General features: G+C 44.2%; 2 protein-coding genes across 2 annotated transcripts in view; one reads left to right on the forward strand and one right to left on the reverse strand.

Moving 5' to 3' along the window:
• PRCP (prolylcarboxypeptidase) overlaps positions 1-4,728 on the reverse strand; it is a 34,666-nt gene extending 29,938 nt beyond the window's left edge. Inside the window, exon 1 of the mRNA XM_075717683.1 lies at positions 4,712-4,728. The gene's annotated coding sequence lies outside the window, so the exon portion shown is untranslated. The remainder of the gene's footprint in view (positions 1-4,711) is intronic.
• A 793-nt stretch (positions 4,729-5,521) lies between these two features.
• On the forward strand, positions 5,522-15,055 carry DDIAS (DNA damage induced apoptosis suppressor). The gene is made up of 6 exons (XM_075727727.1): positions 5,522-5,632; positions 5,879-6,034; positions 7,877-8,005; positions 9,022-9,183; positions 10,367-10,484; positions 12,300-15,055. Exons 3-6 carry the CDS (start codon positions 7,893-7,895, stop codon positions 14,856-14,858), a joined length of 2,952 nt encoding a protein of 983 aa, XP_075583842.1. The 5' UTR covers positions 5,522-5,632; positions 5,879-6,034; positions 7,877-7,892; the 3' UTR covers positions 14,859-15,055.
• Positions 15,056-15,890: the final 835 nt, after the last annotated feature.

The raw sequence follows: 15,890 nt of genomic DNA on the forward strand, positions 1-15,890 counted from the left end.
CTTTCAATCAAGGCTTTCATTTTCTATGCCTCAGAACTTCAGTCTAACACAAAACAAGGTATTAAAGACACCTGATATAGCCAGAAAAGATCAAATTGCTTTACTTTTGAAGCTTCATTACTTTGAAGCTTCAACATAGCTTCCTTTGATGTACATACAGTATGAAATGCAGATGCGTTTCAGAGCACGAAGACTTGCATATGAATTTACTAAGCTACGAAATACTGACATAGGTATGAAATTATTAAATGCAATCAGAACCCATCATCTGGAAATGGCGACACAATTGACATGTGTTAGTTCACAAGACAATCTGACTGAAGGACCAGGCTCAGTAACTTGCTGAACATAAGTTAATTTGTACTTGTTACATTGGTTCTTGGGCCAATTCATAGCAGTTCACAAAGCAAGTGATGTGTTTTCAAAGTGTGATTGGGGTGAAGGGTCCACCAGCACATTAAGTCTTACACAGCCATCAATTATTGAATTGAGTGAAAAGACACCACATCCACTCTTTCCTGAAAAAGACTGTTTATCACTTAGAATCCTTCAAACATCAGGAAATTTAAGGCATCATCCTCTCAGCAGTACTGCACTTAAAGCACCACAAGTTCTCAGGCTACGGTTTTTGTAACACTGGTACATGCGCTGAAGACAGAACGCAGAGGTGCAAGACAAGGCTCCCCCAAGGTCAGAAAAGCTGCCTGATTCCAGACCCTCCCCACTATGCTATAAGGTTATTCCTACTTGGGCAAAGAGAAGTAAACGGCTCTTGGATACTTCACCAAGTCTTCCCAATCAATCTGAATTGTGGTCACTGACACAGCTGCCTAGAAAGAAGCCATTCAGATAGCGGTGGTCTTCTTGCAGAAGACTGTACATCCTACACATCATGCTCTATGCGAAGTTCAGTTTTGGATGGATTAATTTAACACACAAATCACAAGCAACCTTTTAGCAAGCAAGCTACCAAAGCAGAAGCAAGAACAGTCTTGCCTACAAAAGTCGTGCTAGTACATCACAAGAGCTGAAAGGGAGACCAACTTCCCCAATGTCGACACAATTTGTTGATGTAAAGATGTGGGTGATGGCAGAGTTTCTCCTTTGAGGGCCATCTACTAACCTAGGTCAGTATGAGGTACCTTTATACTGGGGTAATTTCACTTCTGCATTGGAGGAGTAGAGGGCTGAAAGGCATCAGTTACTGGGGGGGGACAGAAATCACACCCCCAAGCCGAAAATAAAAGTTGTTGAGGATGTACACAGTCCAGTAAGCAAGCTAAGATCCTAGTCACACTGACACAGGCATTGCTTGACTTATTTCTCATTATTCTAGACTTTAACCCCATTGTCAGGGATGTCTGACTCAAAATGGTAAACAGGAAGAAGTTCATCATAGATGAGTGTTGAGCTGAACCCTGACCCTGTTACTTCTCCCTTTTTATGAAAGCAGACTTAAGTATCATTGCTTCTCAGTAAAAGGCTAGCACTAAACCCTCAGGCAACGCTACAGGTCTATAGGCCGTCATGCCAAGAGGCTCCATTTAGAGACTGTAATTCCACATGAAAATTCTCAGCTTCTGAAATTCCTTTCTCCAACATGCAATGTGAATGAATTGTTCACAGTGCTCAAGAGGTATTTTTAACCAACAGAATTCATGCAAGAAATCTACTTAGACTTTTCGAATTTTTCTTTCGTGGAAGTATTAGACGTTTCAAGACTATTAAAAAAGATTTTTTTTATAGAAGTAGGTATAAGAAATGTGTCCTTTTGTGATAGTGTAATATTTTGCCATATTATAAAATCACTTTCATATTGCATGATATTATATAAATAAATTTTAATTGATGCTGAAAACCATCAAAGGGATAAACAAGAATCAAAATAGGAGCTTTAGGTAAGAAGAAAAACTCAGCAGCACGGAACAGCAGCAGATGATTCATGCCATCAGCAACTATAATGTAAGTAATTAAACTTCAACAATCCTGAGAGGTGGCAAAGTATCACCACCCCTGTTTAGTATGTTAATCATGGTATTTATGTTCCACTACAGGATCCTAATGTAATTACAAATTCCCAGACAGCAGCACTCAGCACGTTTCACAAGGGCTGAAGAGTCTGCCTATCCGTTCTGCGTGCTGCGTTACCAATGAAGAGCAGTCTTACGCCCTCCGTGTGATTCGACCTCTTATGCTAACCCTACATCTTTCAATTGCCAGACGGCAACATTCAAATCTTTGATGAATACAAAAAATACATTAATATACACACATCTCCCACCACGCTCAGCAATACTAGTAAGCCTTTGGACAAGGAAAGCAAGGATTTCAAGGCCTGTGAATAGGACCCCTCTTCACCACAGCAGCCGCTCTCAGCCAGTACGATTTTGCTTGAAGTAGGGAAAAAGAACGTGGGAGAGACTGAAGGGAGCAAGATGTGGCATCACCTTTACAACAGGATGTCACGGGGACTCTTCCCTCCCTTCTCTCAACACCTATCTGCCTCCCAAAATCTACAGATCTTGGGTACAAGGCAGCTCTGCTGCTTTGCTGGCAACTGGAGGGCATGCTGCCATCTCTGCCGATAGCCGAGGAGAATAACCAGGTGATACCACAACCCAGAAGGGATGAGGTCAGAGGTGTAACAGCACAGTGACAAAGGATGGCACTGAATTAGCATCGCTGATACTATGACAGCAATGTACAAGAACTGACACGCCACAACAATTAGGTGTCACGCTTAGAGTTACAACACTTACCGCAGGATTGATATCCTGGCCAACATGGACCACACACTGCAGAAGGTGTCTGCAGTAAGTTACCAAAATATGCTTCAGGGCTATTAGAAGAGCTAAAGGAGGAACCCAAATCTCAAATCACGACCCGAGTGATTGAAAAGCATTAGACAGAGGTGCTTTCAAGACACAGGATTTATGCAGGGAGACTGCTGGAAGAAGAGTGCTCCCAAACCAGTAACACAGCCTACAGAAGAATATAATCTGAATGTATGGATTTGTCACTAAAACTGTTCCCAGCCCACCTCTCACACTCCTCATGACAGGGACCTTGACTCTAAAAATCATTCCGTAGCTATTCAGGATAATCTTACATGGGTTATCTGTTTTCTTCAGGTCTGTTCTCTCTGAAAGCGTAATCATCCCATTTTGCTCATTCCATCGTAAGTTCACCTTCTACAAAGTTGAAACAGGAGATGTTCAATCCATGTATCATCCAAGATGCCTGTGAATTAAACACCTTCTCCTTCCCTAAACACCTTCTCCTTCCCACCACTCCCTACGCAGACCAAGGCATGAAATTCAGATGCAGGCTACAAGCCTCATTGTAATCAAAACAAGAGAATATAGAAAAGCGTCCTCTCCCCTTACTATGCCTCTCAGTAAGAAGAACCATTACTTCCCCTGCAAAAATCAAGTAGAGCACAGGTGAGGGTGCAGACATTCCCTGACACATACAAAGGCACTGCTGACTTGTGAAAGCCTATAAACAAGCAGGGCTTCAAGTTTTCTGCAAGGGGGCACACCAGCACTCATAGCCCTCTGTTCTGTCCACGTGCTGTGGATTTTGCCACCAAGTTGTGAAGAGAATTGTCAGAGCAGACAGGAAAACAAAGCTCAGATTAGTAGCAGAAGTCTATCCCATATTTAAAGCAAACAACCAAGCAAAACACCCCACAACTGCTATTTGCAGTCAGCATGCAACTGAGGCCCCTGGCCCCTCTCTGCCAACGCGCTGTGCAGAATGTTTTGGAATACAGACTTTGGTGCTAGGATATGGCATGTAGGTACGGGAGAGCAGGCTACTTGTCACTTTAAATAGAATCACAGAATTGTTTAGGTTGGAAAAGACCCCTAAGATCATCCAGTCCAACCATTAACCTAACACTGCCAAGTCCACCACTAAACCAGTTAAAGGTAGGGTAATAATTAATTTCACATTTCCTGGCTTGGTGGCTGGATTAGTTTTTATTGAACATAAAACTAGGAATCACTAAGGTTGGAAAGGACCTCTAAGATCATCCAGTCCAACCATTAACCTAACATTACCAAATTCACCACTAAGCCAGTTAAAGGTAGGGTAATAATTAATTTCACATTTCCTGGCTTGGTGGCTGGATTAGTTTTTAATGAACATAAAACTAGGAATCACTACAGTTGGAAAGGACCTCTAAGATCATCCAGTCCAACCATTAACCTAACATTACCAAGTCCACCACTAAACCAGTTAAAGGTAGGGTAATAATTAATTTCACATTTCCTGGCTTGGTGGCTGGATCAGTTTTTAATGAACATAAAACTAGGAATCACTAAGGTTGGAAAGGAGCTCTAAGATCACCAGCCCAACCACCACCCCAACACCCCCACGCCCACCACACCGTGTCCCCAAGTGCCACCTCTGCCCCTTTTCTGAACCCCTCCAGGGATGGTGACCCCACCGCCTCTCTGGGCAGCCTGTTCCAGTGCCTGACCACAGGCGCAACTTAACCAGAACACCCCAGGCCCGGAACACTTCCCGAAAGGAACGAGCACCGCAACACCTGGCCGCCCTCAGCAGGGAGAACCGTGCCCCCCCCGCCGGCCCGCAGCTCCCCCCGGCCCCGGCACCGCTCCGCAGCGCCCGGAGGGGAGCGGCGGCCGCCCCAACAGCGGCCTCTCCGTTACGGGGAGCTCCCGGGGCGGCGGCGGGCTCCTACCTGCTGCTGGAGGTAGCGCGTCAGGTAGGGGGCCGGTGGGCGGCGCGGCGCCCCGGCGGCGGGGGGGAGCGGGCAGGGCGCCGGGCGCGCCGAGGAGCAGGAGGAACAGGAGGAGCCGCAGCATGGCCGGGACGAGCGGCAGCCGCCCGCCGCCCCACTGCTTTATAGCGGCCCCGCCGCCCCCGCCCGCCGGCTCTGCCCCGAGCCGGCCCCGCGGCGAGCGGCGGGCGGCGGGACCCAGCGGAGGGGGCAGTGCCGCGCGTGCGCCCAGAGCGGGCAGCGCGGTGCGACTCGCCCCCAAAGGGGCGGGGCTCTCCCGCCCGCACGTGGAGGGGTGGGCGCTAAGTAGTGGGGCTTTGCGATTGGCTGCGGAGGCGGGGATCGCTCGCGCGCGCTTTCGCGGTTGGCTGCGGCTACTCGGGTAGGGGGTTTGGGTCGCGCGGCGTCCTCCGTGAAGGACGGCGATTGGTTGCTTGGAGCACGTGATCCGCCCTTCTCGCCTCTAGGTGCCCCGTGAGGGGCGTGTGAGAACGAGGCTGGCATCTCTTATTGGGTAAATGAGGCGGCCCTGCCTCCGAGCTGCGTCACGATTGGGCGAGCGCCGCCTCCTCCCTGCCCCCAGCAACGGCCCTCAGCAGCGCGCACTTCCGCCTTGCGGGCTCCCCTCAGAGCCTGGGCTGCCCTGGGCCGGGGCTGAGGAGGGAGGCCACGGCCACTACCACCGCCACCGTAACGCCTTTCGGCCTTTCCCTCCCCTGCGCGCCTGAGGGCACCGAGGGCAGGCGGCGCCGCCGCCAGCGGCCGCTCCCTTGCCCGGGTGACAGCGCTTCACCGCTTCCCTTCAGCGCGGCCGGGAGGCGAGGACGCGTTTTGGTCGCGGAGCGCTAAAATAGGCGCACCGGTGAGAACGACAATACTCGAGTAAGTGAGGCGTTCGCTGGGTGTTGAGCAAAGCTTAAAGCGCCCAGGACGAGTGGCGGGGCTGGGGCGAGGCCAGGCGGCTCCGTCCGGCCTTCAGCGTCCTTGTGCTGTGCCGGGCCCGGCTGCTCGCTGTCGGCCTCCGGGGGCGGCTCGGGGCCGGAGTGGGAGGAGGCTGCTGGTCAAGGGGTAAAAATTGCAGTGTGAGGCCTGTTACAACCCTTCTTGTGTGTTTTGGGGTTTTTTTAGGGAGAATTTAAGGCAGTGGGCCCACTAGAGGGCACCAGGCGCTGATGGAAATCTCGTCGGGCTTCAGGGCTGTTGGACGGCGACGCTGGCGACGGCTGGCGGTGGGGAGCGCCTGGAGTGCTGTGTGATTCCCTGGCTGGAGATGTGGGCCCAGAGGTTTGTTCTGTTTGGTTTGTTTAAAAAAATAAAGTAAACCAGATCTATTTGTACTGTTCTTTTTTAATGTATGTCCAGATGATGAGTACTGTATTTCTACTAAAGAGAAATAGAGGTGTAGCTCTTGAGTCTGTTTGCTCTAAAGGGAGCTCTTACCAGAACCTGCGTGAATATGTACTCACTACGCTTTATCTCCCGTATTTCAATAGAATACTTGAAGTATTCACTGTGTTTTCCGGGGTGTGGGTTTTTTTTTTATTTCTTTAAAAAGTGCAGATAACAGTATACTTTGTTTATATAGTTCTGAGTTAAAAACCAGCTGGGATGTGAAGCACCTGCTGGTTTCTCCAAGTCCACCTTCTTGGGCAGTAACAAAATCAGACTTAATTTTATTACTTCTTTTCTATGTATCAGTATGTTTTCCACATATTTTTACCTGATATCTTGTGCTGTAACTAAGACAAAACAGTTCCGTTTTGACAAGAATTGAAGGCATGCACCTTTTAATATAGTATGTCAAATGAATCTCTGTGAATATGTGTTCTGAAGAGATTTTTTTTTTTCATTTTGGTTGGCCCCCCAGTAAAGCTTTTACCTTTTCCTACCTCTGTTTTCCTGACCTTTCTGCCATAGGGAGTATTGGGATATCTGACTTTTTTTTTTTTCTCCTTCTCTGAACTACTCAGAGTAATGAGTTTAGTCAGTCATGTTTTTCTAGTACTCATGTTACATATCTTGTTTTTACCCCTAAGGGCAAAGGGGTAGCCCTTAAGTTGAACGGTTTTTTTGGTGGCAAAACATGAACAAAATATTGTTGCTAATTATTGAATGCTTTTTAAGATGTAAGAGCTGTACTTGAGTTTTCTTTATCTCTTTGGCCTTTTGCCTTCCTGAGGGAGTTACAGGATGAAGATGTGACATTAAGTTCCTATTCTGGGTTTATTCTGCAGCTTACATTGAATAGAGATGTAAATTTAGCTATTACTGTGATAGAAGTGCTTTTGCAAAGAAGGATTTTTAAGGTTTCCTTTAATTCAGCTGTGGAGAACATTGTGGTCATTTAAGTTGGAACTCTATGATTTGAGGTACTTTAGGGTGTTTTTGTCTACATGTTTCTACCATCTGCTGAGAAAAAAAGTTACCTTTCTAAAATAGGGGAAGTTTCCTAAAACTTGATATTTTGGACAGTATAGTGATAATAAAGACGATAATTCTGCAGGAAGGTAATGATGAATAAAATTTCTTTCTTTATTTATTTATTTAAATATTTCAGCATTTATTTGCCAGTTCCATGTGTCCTCTTTGTTGAAATCAATGGTAAATACTGTGGAGCTTTCTCTTTGGCTCTCAAAGGGTATGAATATGGTCGATGTTGCTAGCCTTTTTGAGATTTTTCTGGGCATCTTCTTTCAAAGTCGTTGGTATTGAAGGTGTTTGCAGAATTACAAGCATAGAATTGTTTCAGTTTTTAACTCCATGTTGTGACTTAATTCTAAATTAAGGAAAAAAATCAGAAACAGATTTGCTGCAGTGCTGTGCTCAAGGGTAGCTCAAATAAAGGTTCCCTAAATACAAGCGGGAATTTGCATGATTTATCTGCAGTGGTGCGCAGATATCACGAACATTTGCTTCTTATTACATATCTTCATCTTTTTTTCTTTTCAGAGGGTTAATTAAGGGTAATAATAGATGTTGCCTCAACTGGGCTACCATTTTCAAACAGAAATCATTGTTTCCTGAGGGCTGCCTTTCAAAATGTTCAAACAACCGAGCTAAAAGCAGTTAATATTAACATCTCATAAAATGAGAACTCTTTGAACCATTTTGGCTTACTTGTTTCAGGTGATGCTGTGAGCACATGAATAGTGTGAGAGGACTCTTGGCTGCCTCTGTAATTTCCATCCAGAACTCCTGCTTCATCTATCCTGCCTGTCAAAAATGCTTTTCTAGGCTGATACTGGATTCTAGGAGGTATGTCCTGGTTTGGGGTTTGTTAACTGTAACAGTCAGAGGCCTTGGGAATCTCTGGGCGCTGAACGCAAGTTAAAACAAATTGATGAAAATCCAGCCATTGTAGAAATAAGTGCTAATTTCAGATATTTATATTACTTGTCACTATTTAGATCTCTTTGTATTCCAGTAGGAGCCTGTAGTTCGTTATGGATCAAGAGTTCTATTGCATTCGGTGCCACGCAATATTGAAGGACAGTTTAGGAGAATAAATGATGCATTAACAGCTTCCAAGTGCACCCCCTGCAGTGCATCCAGTTCTTCAGTGCTGTTCCTAAGTTGGAAAGCGTTGACTGAAAGCCCCCCCCCAATCAAATCCTATTTTTTTTTTTAATTTCTTCTCATTCTATTTTTGCAATGCATCAGGTAGTCCTGTATGACTCTTCCACTTACTGTGTGTCCAGAAACGTATGAGCTTTCTTTCCTTTTTCATCCCACTGTTAGGTGAAATCTATGACACGCAGAACAGTAAATCAATGAATGTCAGCACTAGATGGAAGGAGCTGACTTTGTAAAGCAAAAATTTCTGTTGTTTCAAATACTGAAGTAAAAGATAACAGTGCTGTTTCCTGATGATTTTTTTAAAGCTAAGTATTATACTAAAGCTACAGGAAGAAAAATCCCAAACCAGAATGAAACGTGAAAAATGGGGTGGAGGGAATTCAAAATTACTCCCCAACAGGTCACTTAAAGCCCACTGTCTCTCTCCAATTTCACAACAGGCTAGCATTTAATAAATGCTAGTAAAATGCAGTAAAAGAAGCCAGAGGGAATCTGTCATGATACAGACACCTTGCTGAGCCTGTGGCAAGATTAATGCCTTAAGAAGTACAGAATAAGAATATCATAGTTTGTAATGGAATATTTGATACACGATAGTAGTAATACTAACAGCTGCAGATAAATTCTTACTTCAGCAATGATTAACAGAAGTTCATGTATTCAATCTTTCTTATCCTTTTACTGTCTTTTGTCAGGTTTAACTGTCTGAAATGTGGCTGCACAGGTGAAGCTAAAGATGCGAGCTACAGATATAGATTGTCCCTAAAGATTGCTGACACTAATGATTTGTTTGACATTACTGTGTTTGGAAGTTGCTTAGATCCATTCTTTGGGGTCACCGCAGAAAATCTCCAGAGGTAAGGAATGGATTGTTTCTAACTATATAGCTGCTGCGTTTTCTTCAGCCTAAAAAAATTGAGATGAGCCTGGCTGGTGGGGAGATGAGTGGGAAGAAGCTGCTAAAGTGCTCCCTTCCAGCATTTCTTTGGTACCCATCACCTTGAGAAAATGCTGAAGTTTGGTTTCTTCCTGAAATGTTGAAATTTTGAGGTGGGTTACTTCTACATAGTAGAATTGATCCTCCACTTGTCTAATGAAGGCAGCTACCACCTGCAAAGTGAGCTTCACAGTTTGGTTGGTTGGGCTGCTTCCTTGCATCCTTCCTGCCTTATTTGAGATGATTGAATTTCCTTTGTCTAATGTCAGATTACTACATAAGTGTTGGCTTTTCCAGAGATGTAGACATATTTTTTCCTCAAGATTTTAGAAGAAGAATCTTAAGGTAAAGACAGAGCCTTTGGGGTTTGGTTTATTTAACAGTTTGGATTTAAAAAAAAAAAATAGTGTGAACCTTATGACTTTTCTTCAATATGACCAGCTTTTCCTTTAGCAAGGAGGCATTTCTAAGAAAGCCTGTTAGTCCTCAGAGCATGACCACCTACATTATAAGCTTCAGACTTTCTGATATGTGAAACTGCTAGGATGGAATATTTGGAAACATTCACTGCTTGTTTCTCAATTCTGTTATTTTCCAATGACTTGTCTTATCACTGGGTCAAAGATGAACACTTTTTAAATCCCATATTAGCAGCATTAATAACATACTGGTGGCAGGCATTCTACACTAGACTGCTGACAGTAGTCAGCTGTAAAAAACAGAGTTATTTGCATGTCTTAATATGGATACTGCTGTTGCTGTAAAGGTGTGGGCAGAAAGGATGTGTAAACAACAGCAGCATGTTGACAGCATTATACAGTCATTGTGCTGATACAAAAATCACAGCCACACAGGGAACACCCAAAAGTTGTGTGTATACTAAACCTGTTCAAAGCGGTTGTTTTGTTTACTTCTATTTCACTAACAAATTAAGTGAACTAAACAATTGAATTTATAGGTTCATGGTTTCCTGTTTTCATTCTATGTTTAGTTTAAGCTGCTACAGTATCTTCTCTTTAGCACGTGTCCTACCTATGCTACAGCTAAAATGCTGTGTAAGGCTTCCTCTGTTGGTGCAATACTTCTGTATGTTTTTACTCAAGGTGTATTCAAGAGGTCAATCAGCTGTCAGGAGAAACAGACACAGATGCATCTCCCGGATTGTTAGTTCAAGCAGTGGAAACCTGTTTCATTGGAAAAAGATTTATATTTGGAGTGAAGGTAACTTCTAATCCACGTTACTCTCTTACAATGACTTTTTCATTAGCTTGTAGCCAGTTGGGGCCATAGACTGAGTTATCAAAACATCATGTACAACATCTTTTGGGAATTGGAGAAAATTTAGGGCTAGGACATGGGAAGGATTCTGCTCCTCTTCCCCCAGACTCCTGTGTTATTTTAAATGAGTCACATTCAAAAGTCATGTTGAATGGCAGTAGTCAGCTTGACAGCTTGTCAGTGCTGCTTCTCAGAGAGCCTGAGCAGTGCCAGCTCCTGTGCATATCAGTAACAGCTTGGAGTCTGCAAAAAACCGTGTGCAGTTCAAGCAAGTAACAGACTGTCTTTTCAAGCACTGCCCTACCTTTCCCATGCTGCAGAGTCTCCTGGTGTCTGAAAGGCAAGGAGAAGCACATCTCCTTGCAGCATTTTGATATTTCTGGATTTAAGAGCATGTTTAAAAATTTTGATAAAGTGCAGCTGTTCAACATATGCATCTGTGTCTCTTTTATGTGTTTAACAGACTTTGAAATATTAGTTCTTAGTAATATTTCCATAGAAACAGTCTTCTAAGTTCTCTTCAAGTGGTGCTTGTGCAAGTCATTCATATTATGAAGTCTGTGAACTAAATTCTACCTAGCAGGCGTTTTTCCTCTCCCACAGGTACCATGAGGTTTGTAGCTGAGCTGAGATTTTCCTAATGCACAGCATCTTAAGTAATGGAAGTTGGAGGACTTCATGGATTAACTTTACTTAACTGGAACCATTCACCAGTTCTCTAGGTCTGATGCCTTTACAAACATAAGTAATCCTACATATCCTGCACACACAAGGACTGAACACACATTCAAAGACCATTTATTTGTTTAGCCTTTGGCTGTAGACATTTCTGTACTGTTGTGTTCAGCTATGCATATGGTTGTACTCTCCCAGATAAAACTCAGAATCGACATAACATACTTTTTTACCACTTACCTGGAAGGGTATTGTCCTTGTTTAATAGCCTTCAGCCTCAACCTTTGCATAGACTCAAGGAGTGGGAGGGTTGTTGAATTTGAAGACAGCTATATTAGCTTTTTGGCCTCTCTGTCATTGCCAGACCTTGAGGGGGCGGTGAAAAAGGGGTTATCCACTTCTCAAAACATCAGATAATTCCCTCTGCTTTTAATGTCATTTTTCACTTAAAATTTCTGTGTAGAGAGAAGCAGGTTCTGTAAAGAATTGCAGCTGAAGCTCCTTTGAAACACTGCTCTCCAAATAAATCTGAGAAGATAAAGGTAGTATCTTATTTCCCTTTCACAGAGGTAGCACATAGAAAACACCATGCTGGCTTAGATAGCTGAGCTGCCAAGTCAGGTATCTGGTACCAACGTGCTTTGCTTCAAGTACTGCCCAGTGCCTTCTTGATAAAAGAAAAGCACAGGCCTTAGGCAGCTAGCTATTTGCACAGAACTGCACTGAAGGAAGCCCGGAAGCACCCAGTGCCCTAAAGGGAGGAAAAGAATTTTCTGTGAAGTCCTTTCTTAGAATTCTTGGTTGTTTTTCCAGCTCCAAAACTCTGCGTAATTGCGACAAGCAAAGAACCTCTTGCTGTGATGCCCTTTATAACCCTTGCCAGTGCTTATTTCCCAGGGAGTACTGCTTTATGTGACACACTGTTTTGTATTCTCTTCCCTGCAGATCCTGATGAAAAGCGAGACCTAAATTTAAGCCTGATTTAAAAGACATGCGTTAATTTTTTTTTTTTCCTATCAGAAAATAAAGCATTGCACTATGTTGTTTCCCCCCTCCCCCCCCCCCCCCCCCCCCCCCCCCCAGGGTTGTACAAGGGAAGATGGAGGGCGTTCTGCTGCCAGCAGCATCTTGCAAAACCGTTCTGGAATTAATAGAAGTACAAAAAACCTTACAGCTTGCCAGATCTTCCTGCCAAATGCTACCATTACTGGCTTTACTGTTATCAGCTACTTCCGTCGGCTCCTGCAGTCAGCAAAATTCAGGAGCTGTAATAACAGCTCATACTTACCTGATGCATCTTCAGCTCCAATAGATGAACCTGTCAGTGAGCTCAGCAGCTTGGCTAGCTTGAGCAGAAACTCCTGTTTTGTTCAGTCTAGTGGCAGAGAAAGTTTTTTAGGGTCCTGGCAGCAGTCCTTGAGCCTGACTTCATCTGTTGCTTGGGTAACAGCGGAAGACTTTCCTACTCTGGAAGTGGGAAAACTGGTGAGTGAACAGCATGAACAAGAGGGGTGGCCTGTCTCTGCAGAATCGTGCAGTGTAAGCCTCAACAATCAAACTCTTTGGGATTCACAGTTTTGCAGCTCTTCTGTGAAGGAAGGAGATAAAGAGGAGGATAATGTATTGAGTTCACAGCCTAGTTGGACTGACAGTATTTCTGCAACTGATAAGTTAGAGAGAGCGTCCTCTTCAAAGACTGAGTGTTCACACGGAAACAGTTCCAGGTTGTTACAACATCCCTTGGAATTTGGGGTAAAAAGCATTTGCCCAAAGACTAATAGCAGAAATTATTCTTACCCAGAAAAATCCCACAACTCCCTTTTTCACAAGAGAGATGCCTCAGCTTCTAATCACATAAAAGTAGCACAAGTGTCTCAGACGGACTCTATGCTTTGGGACGAGCTCCCATTCTCGGAAAGCCTAAATGAATTTTTAGCCAGAATAGAGGATGACAAGAGTGTTGTAACATCACCCAGCCTTGATGCAGGCAAACAGGCCCTTCTTGAAAGTAGCAAGTTGGGTGTGAATCTTAACAAATCGCATCCCAGGCAAACCCTAGTAGCTGATGACTTGCCTGAAGCGAGTATCTCGGGGAGGTTCTTGCCACCAGCAGAGAATGATAGTTGGGAGAACATATGGTTTGCTTGTCTTCAGTCAAATGCAAATCCCCTGAGTGATGAGGTGTCACAATGTGAGTTTTCCCCTAGTGTTTTATCTTCAACTGACAGGGAAGGCGGAGCATCACGCTTTATACCTAACCCTCATCTACCTGTTCTGTCACAGTCCTTGCCAGCTACATCAGAGCCTTCTGTTTCCGAAAGAAGATACGTGCAGTCCAAAGAAGCAAATACTGACATTTCAAAGTCAGCTTGGTCTTTTATTAGTCTGCAGTGTACTGCTGAACATGGAGAAACCTCCTGTTTAAAAAGGAGCGAGGCAGCTATGTGTGTGCATTCTGCACATGATAGCTGTTTAGCTGGTTGTGAAAATAAAGAAAATTCTTCTACACCAAGCCAAAGAACTAATCTTACATTCACAGGGGCATGGGACGCTGATCCAGCAACTCCTGACAATACAAGAAGGATATATAAAAGAGAATTAAAGCCATTGACAGAACTATCAGAAAATACCTTCAAAAGTGTCAATAGGAAAGAGATGCTGTGGAACAGTGTCTTCCCTGAAGGCAGCTACAATGCTTCTGCTGATCTCTTTGATGCAAGTGCAAGAGAGGTAGCAAAACCTGTAGAATTCTTAAATAAATCATGTAATTCTTTAACACAGGAAGATACTTTGACAGAAAAGGTCACAGCTCCTGAATTGGTGCTTTATCCTGGAGATGTTCCCTGTGACAGTTCAAAACCGAGCTCATCCCTGCGCAGGTCCGCTCCTGCTTTTAATAAGTACAGTACACCAGTAACTTACTCCTTTTGTGATTCAGAGTGCAATTCACTTAGCACTCAAGACTTCGTTCCTTATTCGCAGTCAACTCCTATGACAAAACCTCTCCAGAAACTGTGGCCTGTTAGGGAAAGAAGCTCTTCTGTCACTATCTTCACCCCTAAAAATCCCGCTAAAATCCATTCCAAATGCAAGCGATCCAGGTCTTCCTTTCAAAACACTCTGTTGCAGCAGCTTACCGGCAGGTTAGTGAAAGGTGAAAGGCCAAATAACAGGGAAGACAAGGAAAGTAATAGCTCTGTTTCACAGCTGCTCCTTAACAGCCAACTGCCTGCCACCTTTGAGGAGTGGATCCCTCCATCTGCAAACAAAAGGTTGAAACCAACTGCATCTTTAAACTCCAAACCAGTTAGCTGGGCTACCCACTTGCAATCGACCAGTGGGCACACTGGCAGGAGCCCTATTTCTGAAAGCAGAGAGAACAGTAAAAATGATGTATGCTTCAGAAGTGCGAGATTAAACCCTGGGGAGGCATCCAGGATTCTAACAACTCCTGTAGCTGCAGGTGGCACCAAGGCCTTGTTTTTAAACAATACGATCCTGGAAACTTGTTTCCCTTCAGAAGGCAAGAATTGCCTCTCAAGTGCAAGTTACTCAGGGGGTATATTGGGAGGGGCAATCGGCTGGTCTCCCGAGTTGTTCTTCCAAGCACAGAGCCCTTTTTCCAACAAGCCAAAATACTAAAGAAAGATATTCCTATGCAGTGTTCTTTTTAATTATTTTTAAGACTTTTGGGAAGGAGCCAGTAGATGAAAAGAGCTGTTTAAAAGCAATTAAATTGTTTATACATCTGTTGGCACATGTATTCCTAAGATGTTACTTTATTTTATTGTAAATTAACTCTAGAACGTGCAATAAAAACTTTTGTAAGTGTGTGAGCATTTAATAGATCTCACTTTATCAGGTACAGGTAGGTGAAGTGTTTTAGCGTTCAGTGTTGTCTCTTCATCACAAGAAGAGCCCTGGAGTCCGTGTCCACTCCAGATTCTTCCCTGATGACTCTGTGGAGAAGGGCCATGTTTTCATCAAAGAATTTCAAATACTGTATGGGAGCCTTGTGTCTGAGCTCCTTTGGGATCCCACGGCAGAGTTGAGTTGGGTGGAGGGGACCATCCTGAGAGGCTGGCAGCAGCTCGTAGTTTTCCTGTAGGCTTTTTCAAGTTCAAGGCTTCTAGTGGCAGATTTCCTGGCAGCATCTTTCCTCTTCCTTGCTTAGGGGTCTTCCACATCCCCCACCCAGAACAGCTGCAGTTGGGGTCATTTGAATAGAGAATTATTGGAGCTGCTGCTGCAAGCTTGTAGGTCGGGTCCTGCAGAAGGATATGGGAACCTGATGGCACAGGATCCTGTCAGTCTGAAACTGCGGACGTGCAGAAACAGGCTTAAAATTATCTGCTGTGATTTTTTTTGGAGGCGTAGAATGAATACGCACCATTTACATGGTGGCTGGTGACAAGGAGACCTTAGTTGGTTCACTCTCGCTACAAGGCAGACATTATTACCTTTCTATATTTGAGGCCTTACTTCATTTCTAATGCACCTACTTAAGCCCCAGACTCTGTGCAGAAGAGTGTTGTGTCGCTGCATGCAAGGAACAAATTGTACCCATACTGGTAACTGAAGCACTTTCAGGTTGTAAAGACACCACCTCTGCCTTAGGAAATTTGAGAGGCAGAAGTTGCTGGAAGTTAGAAGAGTGCTGTGGGAACGTATCAT

Source organism: Pelecanus crispus, chromosome 1 (assembly GCF_030463565.1).
Source record: "Pelecanus crispus isolate bPelCri1 chromosome 1, bPelCri1.pri, whole genome shotgun sequence".
Lineage (NCBI taxonomy): Eukaryota > Metazoa > Chordata > Aves > Pelecaniformes > Pelecanidae > Pelecanus > Pelecanus crispus.

Excerpts from the sequence above, each read along its gene's own strand:
- DDIAS (XM_075727727.1), top strand. The coding sequence starts at position 7,893 with ATGAATAGTGTGAGAGGACTCTTGGCTGCCTCTGTAATTTCCATCCAG. Across the intron at positions 8,006-9,021 it reads CTGATACTGGATTCTAGGAG|GTTTAACTGTCTGAAATGTG; the intron begins GTATGTCCTGGT and ends GTCTTTTGTCAG. Across the intron at positions 9,184-10,366 it reads ACCGCAGAAAATCTCCAGAG|GTGTATTCAAGAGGTCAATC; the intron begins GTAAGGAATGGA and ends TTTTTACTCAAG.